Raw genomic sequence first — 18,378 nt, 5'->3', positions numbered from 1 at the left:
TATGTTGAATTTATTACTATTTATTTGGCATCGGTTGGAAGTAAAAGTAAAATATTTTTGCCTATCAATTTGTTATTAATTTGACCCTTCGTTATCTGACCCTTCATGACTATATGCCTATATGTTTAAACCATTTCCCAATTTCCTTGATGAAACTTTGGTATGAATATTTTTCTGATATAGGTATCTAAAATGGTTTTGACCTATTTTTTTATTATTTTCTCATCGTTTTTATTTTTTCATTGACCTAATTCCAATCACAGATATTTCTTCTTATTTAATTAGAAAACAAAAAGTTTTTTTCTAAAAATTGGTCATATCATTTTTAAATTCAAATACCTATAATGTGCGCCAGTTGAGAAATCATCTTCCTTAATGGAAAGCAATTCCACATTTATTTTACCCAACATATGAAGACAGCAAAATAAACATTTGCCAATGAAATTTATCACATTTAAGAAGGAAATAAAATAAAATATATATACAATATAATGAGGACTATTGTGGTCTGCGTATTTGTCTGATTATCCTTTAATTGGAAACTTTTTGGTGACTAATTCGGTTGCTGCTGTTGTTGTTTGCAACTACCACACATTTAATTAAGTGAAGACATCAAAAAGAAAAAAAGGAAAATGTACACTAATTAAATACAATATTCCATGGTAGTGTGGGGCAGAAAGAGAGCTGCTAACATAAATTCCAAGTAAACAACAATGGCTGCTGCGGTGGCAGCACAGCAGCTGCTGTAATCAAAGAATGAAGGAGAAGAAGCAGCAAAGTATTGCTCCATCATCTAATGGTTTGCCTTTGGTGCATTATTTTTTGGTGTTATGCTCTTTTTGTGGAAGAGTTCTTCCTCCTCCATTAATTTTTCTTTGTCGTTTTTCTTAAGGGCATCTTTTGCAAAAACACACATTCGTTGCGCTGGGAGACAACATTTTTGTATAAGCAAAGATAATGAAACTCGTTAATTTACTTATTGATCTAAATGACGACAACTAACCCATGAATGGTTGGTTGGCTGGCTGGCTGGATGTTTGCTTTGGTGATGGTGTGTTCTTGTTGTTGCTGCTTTTGTTTATTTAGGCACGAATGAACCATCCAACCAACCAATTACTTGCTGCTCTATGCCACTTTTTTTTCCCTTTACTCTTTACTACAAACACGTCTAACAACAACACCATACATACCACACCATTTATCGGAAGCCATATGCAAAAGTTACAACAACACCAACTACAAAAACCACAACAATATTATTAACGACAAAAACAACAACGGAAAAACATCATCAGCAGCAGCAGAGGGTATTCACTAATAATAATAACAGCTCTTAACGAGCGTAAAATGTAACTATTAAAAGTAGTAACGCCCCTTCGGAGAACAAGAGAAACCATATGAAAGACACACACAGCAATACAACACAACAATAGCAACAACAACGATATTCAGTTGTTTGAGCAACCACCATACTCAGGGAGCAACAACAAAAAACACCGAAGACATATTAGTCTGTTAATTGAGTAGAGAAAATACCGTTGCCATATGTACGAGAGAGAGCGAATTAATTATGGGAATGTGGATCTCTTTCTCTCTTGTGTGTGAGTTGCTTGTTTTGTTTTTGTCCTATAATCCACATGGAAGAGGGTTGCTCTTTCCGTTGTTATAAGAGCGAGAGAGATGGCATGTGTAAATGAGGTCTTTGAACAAATGAAACAATAGAAAACCGGTTGGAAATTTGGTGTTGCTTGTGTGTATGCAGAGAGTAAATTATTGTGGCAGCTGAGAGCAAGGTAAAATTCCCACTGCGGATACTTAGTGTGAGTTTGAGCATTCCAAGATTATTCTGACATCGTTTGTCGTTGAGTTAACACACGCATTAACAAAAACGTCCGTGAAATTAACAAAAAAAGAAACCAAAAAAAAGAAAGATTTTCAAAAGAAAAGAAGATATTCAAAGAAACGGAATAAGAGAAGAAGAAAAACACAAACAAGTGGAAATATATACAAAATAAAGAAGAAACAAAAACAAAGTGTTTTCCTCTTGGATTAAAAGTGCAAAGCTTAGAAAATAGACTAAGTCGAGAATATTTAACAAAAAATTTGAAACAAAACCCCACAAACGGATTTACTAAAAAATATTGAAAATATAAAATCGGAAAAGATCTAAAATTCAAAAGTTTTTGAAACGTAAAAGCCCTAAAAACGGCGGCCCACGTTATTCCATCCCAAGCATTTATGACTAAAATGATTCCGCCGGTACCCACATCAGCCGTCATGATGCCCACGCCAAAGCAAAAGATCGGCTTCAGCATTGAGTCGATCGTTGGCAATGATGCCAATACCCAATCGAGCAACACAACTACCGTCGGCGATGTGCGATCCCCAGCCCATGAGGATAATAACAGTGTGAACCACAACAACAACCCATCATCGCCACCTCAGACCCCACCAGCCATGACCAACTTGCCACCCCATGCCCATTTGATGCCAGGACATCCTGGTCATCCTCATCACATGGCTCCCCATCACTTGTCCATGGCCCAACAGCAGGCTTTGCATCAGCATTTGTTGATGCAACACCAGCAACATCAACAAAATGCCGCCAAAGCTGAAATCACGGATATCATTCAAAGGCTACACAATTCCGCAGCGGCAGTCCATTTGAATTCCAGCAATGCCAGCAATTCCACCTACAGTCCACCACCTCCCCATACACGTCTCTCACCCGATGTGGAGACCTCCTCCAATTCCAGTTCTCATCAACAAATCCACCTGCCCAACTTGAAACGTGAACGATCACCGGATAGGGGCCAGGAGCAATTGCAGAATCCGGCCCAAAGACATCAGCCACCACATACTCCTCCCAAATCTGTGTCGCCGCAATCCCATCCCTCACCACCACCCAGCAGTAATTTGAGCAGCAGTCCAGCCACCCCGCAACACTATGGCAAGCCACCAAATGCTGGAGGTTTGACACCTATTCTTGTACCTGGTATGCCACCGGCCAACATTGTCAGGCCCTTCCCCATGGGACCGGCCCCTCCACCACCACCACCTCAACAAGGAATGCCTGATATCAAGGCCCTGCCACCCTATATCAATGCTCCACCAGAATTGCCGCCCCAACACAATCCTCATTTGATTGCTGCTGCCCAATTCCAGATGGCCCTGCAGGCGGGTCATGTTTTGGGCCCCGCTGCAGCGGCGGCAGCTGCCGCTGGATTACCTCCCCATGCTGGGCCATTTATGGCTGGCCCTGGCATGCCCAGGGATAGTTATCCCCTGTATCCCTGGCTGCTGAGCAGACATGGAAGGATTTTCCCTCATCGTTTTCCAGGAAGTAAGTAGAGATCTTCATTTTGAATTTTTTTTCAAAACTTTTCAAAATTTAACAATTTCAAAAAATATTGAAAAAAAAAATTATCCAAACAATACTAACTTTTCCCCTCTCTTTTTCCGTTTTCTTTTTAGATTTCCTTTTGCAACCTTTCCGCAAACCCAAACGCATACGCACCGCCTTCTCACCCTCCCAGCTGTTGAAACTGGAACATGCCTTCGAGAACAATCAATATGTTGTGGGTGCTGAACGCAAACAATTGGCCCAATCGCTAAATCTCTCGGAGACCCAGGTGAAAGTATGGTTCCAAAATCGACGCACCAAACATAAACGCATGCAGCAGGAGGATGGCAAAGAAGGTTCCGATCGCAAGGACGGCAGCTGTGACGAGGAAGATGATGAACTCATCGACATGGAAATGGATGACTGTCCATCGGATGATGAACATGAATTGGATGCCAGCCATTAAAAAAATATCGACACCACAGAAAAAGGGATCAAAATTGTCATGGAAATCCCCAATTGTTATTGCCGTCGTATTCAGAGTACCTTTTCCATACAAAGAAAGAAAGAAAAAAAACCAAGAAGAAAACTCATCGAAGCGCCGTATGACCACAAGTGGCGTTGTTTTTGATGATAGTTTTTCTTTTCTTGTGTCACAACATCCGAATCCAAGTTCCTTATTTAAAAAAAAACCCCAAGTGTAGTGAGTGACCAAGGGAAAGCGTGCTGCCAGACTCCTCCACGTAAGCCAGCCGTCCTCCACGGGCATAATGCGGAGAGGACCATTGTGTCAGTGCGCGCCGGGCGTTGCGTTTGAAACAATCTCAGTTTTATTATTTAATTTTTGTTCAGTTTGACTTGTGATAATACATTTTTAAGATTAGCTACCCTATATTCAAATGATTTAATTATTTAATTTGTGAAATTAGTGGAAATTATAATAATATTATTTAAACAAAAAAATGTACAGCATAAAGAAAAAAATGTAAATAAGTGAAGAAAAAACTTAAAAAAACTGGGCATCAACAAATGAGGCAGTTAAAGGAAAAAAGGAGTCCCAGAATATCAAAAAGAAATATTTTCTCCCAAAAAAAAAAAGAGAAAAAATGTCAGAAGCCCAATGCTGTGCGTCCTACTAAAATTTTGAAATTTTAATAGAAAATCTCTTTTTTTGGACTTCCTTCCCTTTGATCGCTTTCAATTTGTTGTCTAAACTCACCCAAATCAAACCCAGTATTATAATTAACTTTTATTAGATGATTTTCATTTTCTTTGATTAATCATTCAATTGTAAATATTTAACAAATTATCAACTTTTAGATTAGTCAGTCGTTTTGGCATAAATAATAAAAAAAAAATTAGAATAAATTAAATTTAATTACATATTTATAAGTTTGTTTACAACCATAGAAAAGACAAAGTGGAAAAAATAAGAAAAAAGAAAGAATTTGAAAGAAATATTCAAAATACATAAAAAAACCTATAAAACCAAAAAATTTGTTGTGTGTTCTCATTTGCAAAAGTCCGACGGCTTGTGAATATGGCATGGGAATTTTTTGAAATTGAATTTTATTGGGTAGTTTTGAAAAGGTGAAAATGTTAGTGAAATATGGGTGGATTTTAAAGGATGATTAATTTAATTTAAAAAATATAGAAAACCAAATATTTGAAAAAATGCTTCGATTTTCAAATCGAAATTCAGTACTGGCAGATTCGCCATGAGTGTGAAAAGAGATGAGGAATTGAAGCTACATAAATTAGGATCGAAAACTCTCCAAGTAAAGTTAAATGTGAAGAAAGAGACATATTTACAAATTCTACAAAAGTGATAATCGCAGTAGAATTTTGTATGTGTCTCTCAAACTGTACACTTTTGTGACTCTTAAACTGTACAATTTTATGAAGATATACGGAGAAAAGCAATAGAGGATTTTTTATTATACCCTACGAGACTATGTGTTGGGGGTTTTATAAGTTTGACTGGGACAAAAATTATGTAACACCTCGAAATATTGGTTTCCCACATAGAAAGGTATATATGGATCTTCCTATCTTGCCGAGCTGAGTCGATCTAGTTATGTATGTCCGTTCGTCCGTCCATCTGTTAATGTTAATTTGTAATCACTCCACAGGTCGCAATTATGGCTCGATCATCACGAAATTGAAAATGGAGGTGGGGATAAGGTAAGAAAAGAACCCTATTCTTTGGAGATAATCGCATAGTATTTAGGGGCTGAAATGGATAAAAAACTGAAAATTTTCCTGATTTTACAGTTGCTCTACAGGTCGCAATTATAGAGCAATCGACGCGGAAGTTAGCATTGGGGAGCTTAGGGCTGGGCAGAAGCCTTCCAATTTTGATGGTCATCGGGTAATATTTAGTGGCTGAAATAGACCATAAAGATTTGTGTTAAATAAAAGTCAAATTTTCCCTTACACCGCGAATATTTTTAATCCCTTCGAAATCACAAATGGACGAATAGGTCAGTTCTGACCGTTACGTAGATGCCCATAGTAAATATATCGGATATATATAGCGAGATATATACAATGTATAAATATAATGGAAAGGGGATGTTAGCTAGAATGCTTATATCTCAAGAATGGCTTGACCGATTTTGACAAATTTTGTCAATGAATAATGCCCTCTTGGAATAAAAGAATAAAATCTAAAAAAAAATCGCATAAAAAGATGCCAACAATGATATTAATATAGATTTTGTAGTATTTTGTGACATTTTTTATGTTTTTCATATTTTTTATCGCATTCAATTTTTTCAATTTGTCTTATAATATTTAAGTGTACATTTTGTAATATTTTTTCACCTTACAACACAGGTTGGGGTTATTATACACAGATTGCAATTATCGTCCGATCCTCACGAAAATTTTCACAACGGTAGGGTTAGCCTCAGAAGGGCTAGGCCTATTGTTTTCAAAAATGTGCGCAATATATTTAAATACAACTAAAAATGTTCTTGATTTTGCAGGTCACAATTTATAAAGGTCACAAATAGAAACCAAAGGACACGAAATCTCGCATGAAGTGAGAGTTTAGGACAGCGGGTAGAATGGACCACTACTTCTGCGTGAAGAAATATCAGTATTACTTATAGGCGATATCCGATATACACAAAAGCGAACATCTGTCTTTTTTATGCCGATTTCGTTGACGAATATATCTATCGCAAACAAGCAAATCATATAGATGAGACTAAATTTGGAGACACTGAGGGTCCTGTTGCTTTTGAAGATGATAGCAAAATATTTAGGGGTACAAATGAACCAAAAACCGGAAAAATTGTCTGATCACACAATTAAATCCAATCGACACGCCTGAGATGAGAGTTAAGGACAGGGAAGAATTCTAGGACTTTGGATGATCATTGGATTATATTTAGCTGTAAAATGGACCATAATAACTAACAGCACGACGGAGTGTGTAAATATTGGGCAAATGTCCCTGGTCAAAATGCTAAGGGTAATACCTGGGCAGTGCTCCGTGATATAATTTTTTAAGAATGAAATCTTCCAAAATAGATTTGAACAAAAAGGGGCTTCTAACATATTGTAGTGTTGTAGGGTATCACATGGTCGGCCCCGTACGACTATAGCCTAATGTATTATATATATTATTAAAAAACTTAACAAAAATCTATAAAATAAATAACGATTCATCTCAATAAAAAAATATAAAATTCAGTTAGTAATAAAAAAAAGAAACTACGTAAAAATAAACAATGAAAAATAAATTTGTACCCAATATGGAAAAAACCGCCCAAAATCCGCCCAAACCACAAAATGTATCTTTTTTCCGCCCAAATTTGGACGGAAACGCCCAAAACGGCAACACTGGTAATAATCGCAATAGAATTATGTATACTGTGACTCTCAGACTGTAAAATTCTGTGAAGATATACGGAGCAAAGCAATATCAGATTTATAATTAGGTTTGTTGTCAGTTCACACAACTTCCTTGAAAAACAGACATGGGCACTTTCATATCCGATAACCCGTTGTTTACTCAACCTAACCGGGCCCAATGAAGTATTCTGTTTTAAAGCCATTTCAATTTAGCTATTGGAGGCAATCGCCAAATTTCAAAACACTGAAATGCAAATAATCCCGCTAGATGCTTTATGATTTCACAGCTACTTCGATTACAATTTAATAATCCTAAAAAAACAAAGCTCTAATCGTGTTACGCCGTTGGCATTTTTTAAATACCAAATATGTATGACGCTAGATTTATATAGCGGAATAAGCATATACTGGAAAATGTCTTCAATGAGTTTATATTCTCTGATAAATAAATTGTAAATTTGAAAATTATTTGAGGAGGAAGGGGAAACTCAAAAATTAAAAAAAAACAAATAAATAAAACAATTTAGCAAAGGCTAAAGTTGTGCGGGGCCGACCGTGTGATACCCTACAACACTATAATATGGTAGAAGTCCCCTTATGTCCAAATCCATTTTGGAAGATTTTGCTTTTGAAATTATGTCACTGCCCAGATATTACCCTTAGCTTTTTGACCAGGGACATTTTCCAATATTTAGTTGTTGTGGTCCATTTTACAGCTAGATATGATCCTATGGTCATCCAACATGCTAGACTTCTTCCCTGTCCTTAACTTTCTTCTCCGGCAAAATACCTCGTCGATTTGTTTTAATTGTGTCATCAGGAAAAAAAATTTCCGTTTTTGGTTCATTGAACCCCTAAATATTTTGTGATCATCTGCAAATGCAAGACGCTCCTCTGTATCTCCAAATATAGACTCATCTATATGATTTGCTTGTCTTCGATATTTGGCTATATTCGTCAACAAAATCAGAATGCCAATAGGGCATTCTGAAATGACAAAATCGGTCCAGCAATTCTTGAGATATAAGAATTCTAACTAACATCAATTTCCTTTGTATATACAGCTATATACAGGGTGAGATAAAAAAATTTCAACCAACTTCAGACTGCTGCCATTTATAAGCCACTCATCCGACAGCAGTTAAAATTATTTCAGTGAAAGCTCATTATATTGTTTATAAGCGTACAAAAGTATTTTGGTGAGAATTTTCCAGAAAAAAAGTCATTCGTGATGGAATTCAAGCATGATAGTGTAATTTCTTTATATTTGGCTGGAAAACCACAAGTGGCTATCGTTAGAGCACTCCAGCATTTAAATGTGAATAAATCTTTTTTGACTCTTACCATCCCTCGATACCGTGATACTGGTAGCGTAGCCCGACGTCAAGGAAGAAAACAGTAACATCAGCAGAAATGGTTCGAAAAGTAAAGAAGCGACTTGATCGAAACCCGCGTCGCAGTGGCCGAAAAATGGCTCGTGAGCTGTACATATCGCAATATTCAATTCGCCAAATCTTGAAAAATCAGCCATTGAAATTGCAAAAAGTGCAAGAACTTACGTCGCAACAGAAACAATGGCCACCAAAATCTCCGGATAACAATCCGTTGGACTAGTGTGTCTGGAGTATTTTGGAAAGCAAACTATAAAATACCAAAGTGTCGATCACCTCAAGCAAGCGCTTCGCCGGGAATGGGCCAAAATACCGCAGAACAATATTCGGGCAGCGTATGACGTTTCATTGGCCGTTTGAAGGCCATAATTCGTGGCAAAGGTGACCAATTTGAACAAATCTAAGCTATTTTAAAATTTGATGCTATTTCCGATATTTTTTGATTTAATTCAAAAAAAATAAATAAATAAATAAATAAAATAAAATAAAAAATGTAAAAAATATGGCGTTTGATTTTTTGCAGTTTTCTTATCTCACCTTGTAGAAATAAATACTTACTACATAAGCCAATATATATTCAAGTAATAGTAAATTTTAAGGGCTTTTAATGTTTCTACCACATTATGCTACATCTATATAAGGTTTCATATAATGCTGCCTTCTCACATTCGTCAGGTCATTGACATTAAACTTTTTAGTATATTTTAATATAGAAAATAGTCCCTAAATACTGGTTCGCCTAATATCACCATACATAGAGTGCATCTTGATATGTTCTCATCGGTGCTTCAGAATATTTCAGTTTTGATACACTGTGGATGGAAGTTTGTATTACGATAGTAGTAGGTCCACGTTTCGTTGTAAAATAGCTGCATAGTCCATTTTAGATGCTTTGAATATCTTAATCGCTTCTCATTATAGATATAATACTCAATATCGGTTTGGGTGGCTATAGTAGAATTTTAACCGATTTCGAACTTTTCTTTCTTTGCGGAAATGAAATACCCCCCAAATATAGCCAGCTGATAGCATTATATGGAGTATAGATTCTTTTTTCTATTCCGTATAACTTGCCGACAGAATAATTATGAGAAACAAATTTAATCATGTAGTTCAGTCCTTTGGAAATTTAAAGTGATTGTCACAGGCGGCCGGACAGACGTACATGTCTTAGAATTTCATGCTGATGGAAACTTTAATAAATTAGTATTTCGAAAAGTTACATATAGACTCAATAAACTGCCATTACGTGGCCAGAGGATGTAATATATCCGTACCTTTGGCACCAAAGCATTTCTCTTTGATTTAATACTATTTGTTTGATACTTGTAACATTTACATGGACCTCAACATTTGAATAATCATTAATGCGAATGTGAAATAATTTTTCTTTCCCTAAAAAACTTTACACGATACGAGATCAAGAATTAATATAGGTCTACTCCATCCGGTATATCCTTTACAAGTGCACGAAGAGTACTAAATAGTACAATATTTGGTACAATTTGGTATTTTGTTAAAAGGTAGTGCTTTGAAAAAAATGGTATGAGGATCGCTGTTCATGTGTAGCCTGGACATATGGAGGTGGATGCGGAGTACTTAGTGGTACTATATTTGGTTTTGGGTGAAGGGTTGAAATTAAAATTCAGAAATTTGATATTGAGATTAGTGAATGTATCTGTATTTGAAATTTGGTGGTGGTTCCTATATTTAAACGAAAAGTACAATTTGTTCGAAAATACAAAGTAATTCGGTATTTGGTGAAGGTATACGTCTGGAATCCTCAAAATTTCATATTGATGTGAGATTGACATATGGAGGTGGTTTCGGGAATGTGTAATAAAATTGTACGAAAAGTATTAAATGGTACTAAATTTAATATTGGATGAATGGATAGCGCTGGAATTCTCGAATTTGATATTGAGGCCTCCGTTGATATCTGTTATTGAGATATGGAGGTGCTTTCTGAAATGTGTACTAAAAGTGGACGAAAAGTACATAATAGTACTACATTTGGTACAAAGTAAACAAAAAGTGTTTGGAATCGGAATTTTGATATTAGTGTCGTTGTTCATGTGTAGCCTGGACATATCGAGGTGGTTTCGGAAATGTTCACTATATTTGTACGAAAAGTACTGAATGGTACTAAATGTGGTATTCGGTGAAGGGATATGGCTGGAATCTTCAATTTGATGTTGTATCTGGTCTCTGTTGATATCTGGAATAGAGATATAGCAGTGGTTTTGGAAATGTGTAATAAAAATGAACGAAAATTGTTGAATGGTACTAAATTTGCTGTTGGGTAAAGGGGTAGGGCTTGATATTCAGGTTTTGGTTGGTTTTGCAATTGCGTCCTATATTTGTTCGAAATGTACTAACAGCGATTCAAAATTAGTACCATATCTAAGATAACCGTTGATATCTTGGATGGAAAGATGTAGATTGTTTTATATATGCGAACTAAATTTGGTATTGGGCTGAAATTCTGAAATTTAATATTGAGGTCATTGTTGGTTCCTAGAGTTTACATATAAGGAGGTAACGATCGTTTTACCGATAAATATAGACCTCAGAATAATAGTAAAAAGTTTACCTTTCATATCAAATAGTCTTGAAAATCGTTCATTCTGAATTTTACGGAGGAAGGTTTTAGTGAAACCATTGCACAATAAATTGGATCTAAATCCAATCTAGTTTTTCTCCCCTTATGTTAAAATAACATGTATATTTTAAACAAAATTCTAAATAAGGGTAGCATTTGGAATAAAAATACATATGGCAATCCATTAATACTAATTTTTTATGACCTATGCGAGAATTATAATTTGACGAAAAATTAGCAGAACAAATAAACATTCTGCAATTGACTTTCAATGCTTTTCTCATATTTGAAATCATGTGCATTAATGAAACTTCTTGAAATTCTAAAGAATATTCTACAACTATATTTTATGGGCTCAAATATAATAGCGTTACCACAAACTCTTTGTCTCAAAACTTTTCCGTACACTAAACATAATTGAAGAAGCTCCTTGAACAACAAAATCCAGCATGAGATCGCAAGTGAGAATGTTATCCATGAGGTTGTTTTTAATATTTCCATAATTCATAAACAACAATCGATAGTGTATACTTTTCAGGGTGATGATGGCGTGATGATGATGATAGTAATCGCTATTAAGCAGGTTGGATGCCAATTTTATCCAATATAAAAATAACAACAACAACAAGAGCAGCAGCAGCAGAAAAACTCCATATAAGTAAGACAATATATTACTCCAACACTTGAAATGTTATTTGTTATCCTTAGGCGTTTATCGTGGCAACAACAAAACAAAAACAACACACCAAACAATACCAAAAGGGGCTCATGGGCAGGCGCACGCATACAGCTTTATCGCATATTATCGTGCTTTAAAATGTATGTATGGGTGTTCGGAATGAATGTGCCCAAAAAAAAGATTCCTTAACAAGAAGATCTATATTCACGATCATAAGGTGAGACATGGCTGGCTGGCTGGTGTCTCTCTGCTGATGCCTTGGATTTGCAACAAGAAGCTACAATTTAGCCTTAAAACAATTTCGCAAAAAAAAAAATTGTCAGTGTGAAATCTGTTCGATTTTCCACAGCTTATTTTTTTGGCATTCGCTTGACTGCTTCCCCGTAGAGAGAATCGGAAGAAATAACTTGCCATCATCAAAATTCCAATGTGAATCGAATTTTGTTTGTTGTGGCTGTTGTTGTTGTTGTTTTCACCTTTCGCATGGTTGTCTTTGCCCGTTTTACTGTTCAACAGTTCTCTCCACAAAAAAAGGGTTCAGGTTCATACGTCTGTGTAATAATTAATAATAAATTACACCCACCGTAAACTCAACTCGTCGTCGTCGTTGTTGTAGTATCGTATTCATCGTTTTAGTTGACTTGTATAAATATATATTTTATTTATACGAGCCCCCCTTTTTTATTTCGCTGGAATATTATTTGGTCTTCGAACCACTGACCGACCGAACAGTAAAGTTGCCACAGAAAATTAAATCGAAACAAAAAACATTCATCCAATGAATATGGTGAGGTAAGGTGCGGCGTTGTGCACGTCCACGTCCATTCTCCCCCATTGAGGAGTAGCCATGTACTCCACACTAAGTCTCAGCTAGAATGATTTCCTTATAAGCCCCACAAACGTGCTTATCAAATCGTAATTCTGAGAAATTAACACGAATGATGTTTAAAGACATTCGTTCTGCTTGTTGCTGCTGATGTTGTTGTTAGTAGCGCTGACGCTGACACTTTTGGAATGACAGTAAAGACAGTAGGTGTATGTGTGTTAACATAAAACAGATTTTGGAGGAGATCCCAAAATATTCGTAAATATCCATCACTCAAAAAAATCAACAAAAGGAGTGCAGTCAGGAAAATGTTGAAAGAAAAATTGTTGAAAGATGTTCAGGAAAGTTCCTCATGAAATATTCTTAGAGAATACGGGTTTGTTAAGCAGAAGCTCCTTTACAAAATATTTTTTTTCTTTAAAGAAATCCGGTGTCACTCCGGGAATCTTCTCCAGAAAGCTTCCTTAAAGAAATCCTGTATCATTCCAGGAATCTTGTCCTAGAAAGCCCTCAATAAACCTAAAAAGTCACTTAAGCACATTTCTTTAAAACACCTTTCGCTCAAGAACAAAGTCAAAAAAGTCAAAGATGCATAATACAGGACAATGCTTTCATCTTTATAATAGATCTTGTGTGGATGGAAATATTGCGATGTACGAAGTCTGAATGGAATCGGACGTTCTTTCCCCGATTTATGACTTCATGGATATTAAAAATTGTGACCCTTTACACCAGACCGTGGGCTAATCAAAATATTGTGGTATGTATAATTTGAAGAGAACTGGATGATTTTTTAGGATTTTATGATCGTTTTGGTGATTCAAAACTTTCCCCCATTGTGGAGGAGGTGCCAGAATGAGTATTTCGATCTTGTGTTGATGGAAATATTCAGATGTGCCAAGTTTAAATGGAATCGGATGGTAATTTCGTGTTATATGGTATTTTCGTGTTTTTTTTGTGGGGGAAATACCAGAAGGAGTGGACCGATATATTCTATCTTAACACCAGATCATGAGTTTATAAAAATATTGGTACGTGTGAAATTTTAAGACAATCGGATTCTTACATCACATTTTATAAGGGTTATACTTATTCAAAATTTTTATCCTTTGTGGGGGAGGCACTTGATAGAGTCGACCGATATTATCCATTTTTGCCCTGACCTAGAACTAACGCAAATATTAGAATTTTCAATGTTGGAGTAAAACCTGATTATTGCTTCTCCTTCTGTGTAGAAAATATATCTTGTTTTTTTTTTTTAAATTTCGGCTTTTTGTGGGGGAGGTTCCAGAAGGAGTGGTCCGATGTATTCCATCTTAACACCAGACCTTGGATTAATATAAATATTGAGATGTGTGAAATTTGAAGACAATCGAACTCTTACATCACATTTTATAAGAGTTGTAATTATTCAAAATTTTGACCCTTTTTGAGGGAGGTACTTGATGAAGTGTACCTATATTGTCTATTTTCGCACCTGACTTAGCACTGATAGAAATATTAGGATGTGCAAAGTTGGAGCTAAATCGGATTATCCTTTCACTTCCTGTGCAAAATATATATTTTTTGAAAATTTTGACCTTTTGTGGGGGAGGTACCAGAAGGAGTGGACCGATATTGCTCATCTCCGAACTCGATTTAAGTTTGATAAAATTATTACGATGTACCAATTTGGACCAAATCGGATACTCCCCTCGAGAGTTATCGTGGCACCAGCCAGCAGGGAGTCAGACGGACGGACATCGCTAGATCGACTCCAAATGTCATTAAACGGATTTGGTCCACAGAGACCTAGGGTCTTAAACCCTTATTTCGACTAGGCACGTTTTGACCGTATCAAATGATATATACCCTCTTTAGCCATTTGGCTGAGGGTATAAAAATGTGAATCTCCGATTATTTGCCAGGAAGTCCCTCAAAAATTTCCCAACAAATCAACGATTATTATCAAGGAAATGCATTAAAAAAATTAAATTTATCCACCTGGCCAGAAGAAGTATTCTTCAAAAATACAGTATTATTTACCAGTAAATCGTTAAAAAAAAATCTTTAAAAAAAACTCCAGCTTAATAATCCAAAAAACTCTCAATATTCCCAAGAATATTCAAATTTATTCAAAAAGTTTCTATCAAATTCAATAATGCAGTCTCTCAAAAATGTATTTGAAATAATTGACAACTATTTTTGAGGAAATCACTTTTTTAAAAAATTCGCATCTTTGTTTGTAGTCCCATAAAAATATTACTAAAAAACGCACTTGCTATCTTATACATATAGGTAAAAATCCACAAAAGGTAGTCCAAGAAATATGTTTAAAAATCCACTAAGAAGTCCCCAACAAATCGAATCCTCGGGTATTGATCTAAGGTGCTCTCAATATACTTAAAAATATACTCAAAAATTATTCTAAAAATTCGCGACTAGTGGTAAATAACAGATCTAAAAATCTCGATCGGTGGTCTAAGAGTAATCCAAATAATAGTCCTAAAAATGCACCATTGTTTGTCTAAGAGTTTTCAAGGAAAACTCCTAAAAAATTTGGGTTTGTTTTTAAAAAAGATAAAAACTAAACTACTACATCAACGATTGGTCGCCTAAGGGTCATCAAAATAAAATATTCTTAAAAAAATCAAAAATTGGTGAAATGAAAATCGCCCAAATAAAAAAATCTTCCAAAAAAATTCTTAAAAACCCACAATGGCCAATATTAGAGTGCCTCAAAATTGTTCTTGAAAATACACGATTGGTGGCCTTAGAGCGCCTCAAAAATAATCTTTAAAAAATTTACGAATTGAGGTCAAAGGTTATTTTGAAAAAAAATAAGGTTTGGTTGTCTATTCCCCCAACATCAAAAGATTCCACCAGCAACTATTCTTAAAAATGCATGATTGGTGGTCTAAGACTTGGAAAAAAACTTCACGAATAGTCCCTAAAAATTCCTGAAAATTTGTCTAAAAATTACGCGATTGTTGGTCTAACTATTCCCTCTAGAGGTCAAGAAGTCTCACAGAAAATATTCCTTACGTGATTAAAAAATTCACGACTGGAGTTCAAGGAGTTCCCCAATAAAGTTGAATAAAATTCTTGGCAAAACATCGATGATTTGAAGCATCGATTTGGTCCAAGTGATCCTCAAAAATATTGTGAAATATGCAGAATTGACGGTCAAATGGCCCCCTCAAAAAATCTAACCGACTAAGAATCGACGAAACGACTGAAACTACATATAATCTTGGAATTTCGCAAGAGGGTCAGTCTTGGTGCGTATGCATGTGATAAGGCAAAAGGGTTATACCCTAAAAAATACTTTGTATTATGGAGTTGTAGTCACTGATAGAGTATAGGATAGATGTACCAAATGGTTTTTTGAAATCCAAACTTTAAGGTTACGAAAAGTTCTAAAATGGTACCACTTGGTACTTTGGTATGAGAATCAAGGTTAGAAAGAAAGTTTCATACATGAAGGTGCTTTTGGTACTGAATTTGAAACAATTTGGTTTAGGGTGAACGGATTAAACTGCAATTTTTACATTTTGTATTGCGGTTCCTGTTTGTGGTAGGTCTGTGATAAAGATGTGGTTTTGTAATTGTGTACTACAAGTGCACGAGAAGTACTAAATAGTACTATATTTGGTAGCATTTGGTGAACAGATAGTGACTAAAATCTGAAACTTCGTACTGGGGTGAAATATTGGTACGAAAAGTACTGAATAGTACAAAATTTGGAATTGAGCGAAGGAATAGAGATACAATTCTGAAATTTGATATTTTTGTTATTGATGGTATCTGTAGTTAAGATATGGAGGTGGTCTTGGAAATGCGTATATAAATGTCACTATTAGTAACTGTGATTTAGATATGGCAGTGGCTTTGAAATATTTACTATAATTGATGAAAAGTACTAAGTGGTACTAAATTGGGTATTGGGTGAAGGGATAGATCTGGAATCCAGAAATTTTATGTTGAGGTCTCCGTTGGTATCTGGAATTGAGATATGGAACTGGCTTTGGAAATTGTTGTACTATAACTGATGAAAAGTACTAAATTTGGTATTTAGGGAAGGAATAGAGCTGCAATCCTGACACTTGATATGGATGTTACTGTTGTTGTCTGTAGTTGAGAGAAGGAGGTGGTTTTGGAAATGCGAAGAAATCCACGACAAAAAATGTGTTCTACAAATCCGCGGTTATTAATATAAAAGATTATGTTAATAGTCCACTCTTGTTCACAGAAAATTTCTTTGGAATCCCTAATTCCACCCACTGTGCGCCGCCCGATCTCCCGAGTCATTTCGTCTGGCTGTTGTTTCAGCTGCTGTCGACAGCAAGCAAACATTGGAGCTTAGGCTCAGCTCGAGTACACATTTTTTTTGTTGGTGGTGTGGTTTAATTTAAAACGATATTGGCCAATATAAAGTCACAATTTCATTTCGTGGCTGATATTATTTATTTTTCCTTTAATATTTTAAAGAATTGCTTGCCAAAGGTTATGCGTTAGCATGTTGTCCATATATATTGGCTCGTTATTGCCGTACTGTTGGAGGGAAGCCTTGTTCCTTATTGCTGTATTCTGCTGTTGTTGCTGGGCTTGTTTATTCCTTGATTTGTTATTTGTATTTCTCAATTTTGTTTATTAATGTTGTTTCTTTTCTTTTTGTTGGTGGGCTCTCCTCCCCACCAAAACAAAAACTGAAAACCGTAGTCATCGTCATCATCAGCATAATCGTTGTTAATGTTGTTCCAGTTGTGGTGTGGTGTTGTTGTTGCTGTCGTGGCTGTTGTTGTTGTTGTTTGATATTTACGCAACCAATAAACTTATTTAATAATCCAATTTGCCTGAATTAACAACATCATTTCATTATGGCTTAAATCGTGTGCTTCTCTCTCCCCACCGAACATTCATAAGTGTTTCTTTCGTTTTTCTGATTAGGTGTGTAGATTTATTAGGGGCTTAATGGTATTAAGCCTTTTTTTGGTTTTACTTCGGGGGTATGGTTGTGTGTGTGCGTGTTTGTCTGAAGGTGTGTATTAGAGTGTTTGGAAATATGTTATTAATTAGAGATTTTAGTATGGATACCATTATGAGTTACAGACATTTTTCCAAATATTTTGGAGCTTTTAGAAATTCTCGTCTAAAACGACTCTCTTGAGCTCGCCCAGCTCATAAAAACACTGATTTCAGATCGACTACAACAATTACTTTTACTCGCCTTAAAAGCATCCCTTCAGAATGTCTTAATAGACTTCCTTCAGGTCTTATAATCAACTCTCCAAGTCGTCTACGACGACTTACTTCAGCTTTTCACTTCATATCGTCTGTCCTACCCCAAGCCTTCTGCTCGTCTGCAGAAACTCCCAGGTCTTCTGCTCGTCTGTAGAGACTTACAGGCTTTCTGACCTTCAACCCTCCTATGGAGACTCACAGGCCTTTTGTTCGTCTTAAGAAACTCCCTGGCCTTCTGCTCGTCAATAGGGATTCGCAGGCCTTCTGCTTGTCTATGGGGACTCGCAGGCCTTGAGAGTCTTCTATAGAAAATTCAAAGACTCCTGCTCTTTTATAGAGACTTCCAGGACTCGCATGGAGACCCCCAGGCCTCCAGCTCGTCTATAGAGACTCCCTGGCCCTCCAGCTCGTCTATAGAGACTCCCAGGTCTCCTCCTTCTCGTCTATAGA

At 36.0% G+C, this 18,378-nt stretch overlaps 1 protein-coding gene across 1 annotated transcript; it reads left to right on the top strand.

Moving 5' to 3' along the window:
- The first annotated feature begins 1,787 nt into the window (after positions 1-1,787).
- Positions 1,788-3,966, top strand: LOC101901738 (homeotic protein empty spiracles). The gene is made up of 2 exons (XM_005179278.4): positions 1,788-3,343; positions 3,475-3,966. Exons 1-2 carry the CDS (start codon positions 2,239-2,241, stop codon positions 3,807-3,809), a joined length of 1,440 nt encoding a protein of 479 aa, XP_005179335.2. The 5' UTR covers positions 1,788-2,238; the 3' UTR covers positions 3,810-3,966.
- Positions 3,967-18,378: the final 14,412 nt, after the last annotated feature.

Source organism: Musca domestica, unplaced genomic scaffold, assembly GCF_030504385.1.
Source record: "Musca domestica strain aabys unplaced genomic scaffold, Musca_domestica.polishedcontigs.V.1.1 1, whole genome shotgun sequence".
NCBI lineage: Eukaryota > Metazoa > Arthropoda > Insecta > Diptera > Muscidae > Musca > Musca domestica.
This window is presented reverse-complemented; position numbering and strand designations above follow the sequence as displayed.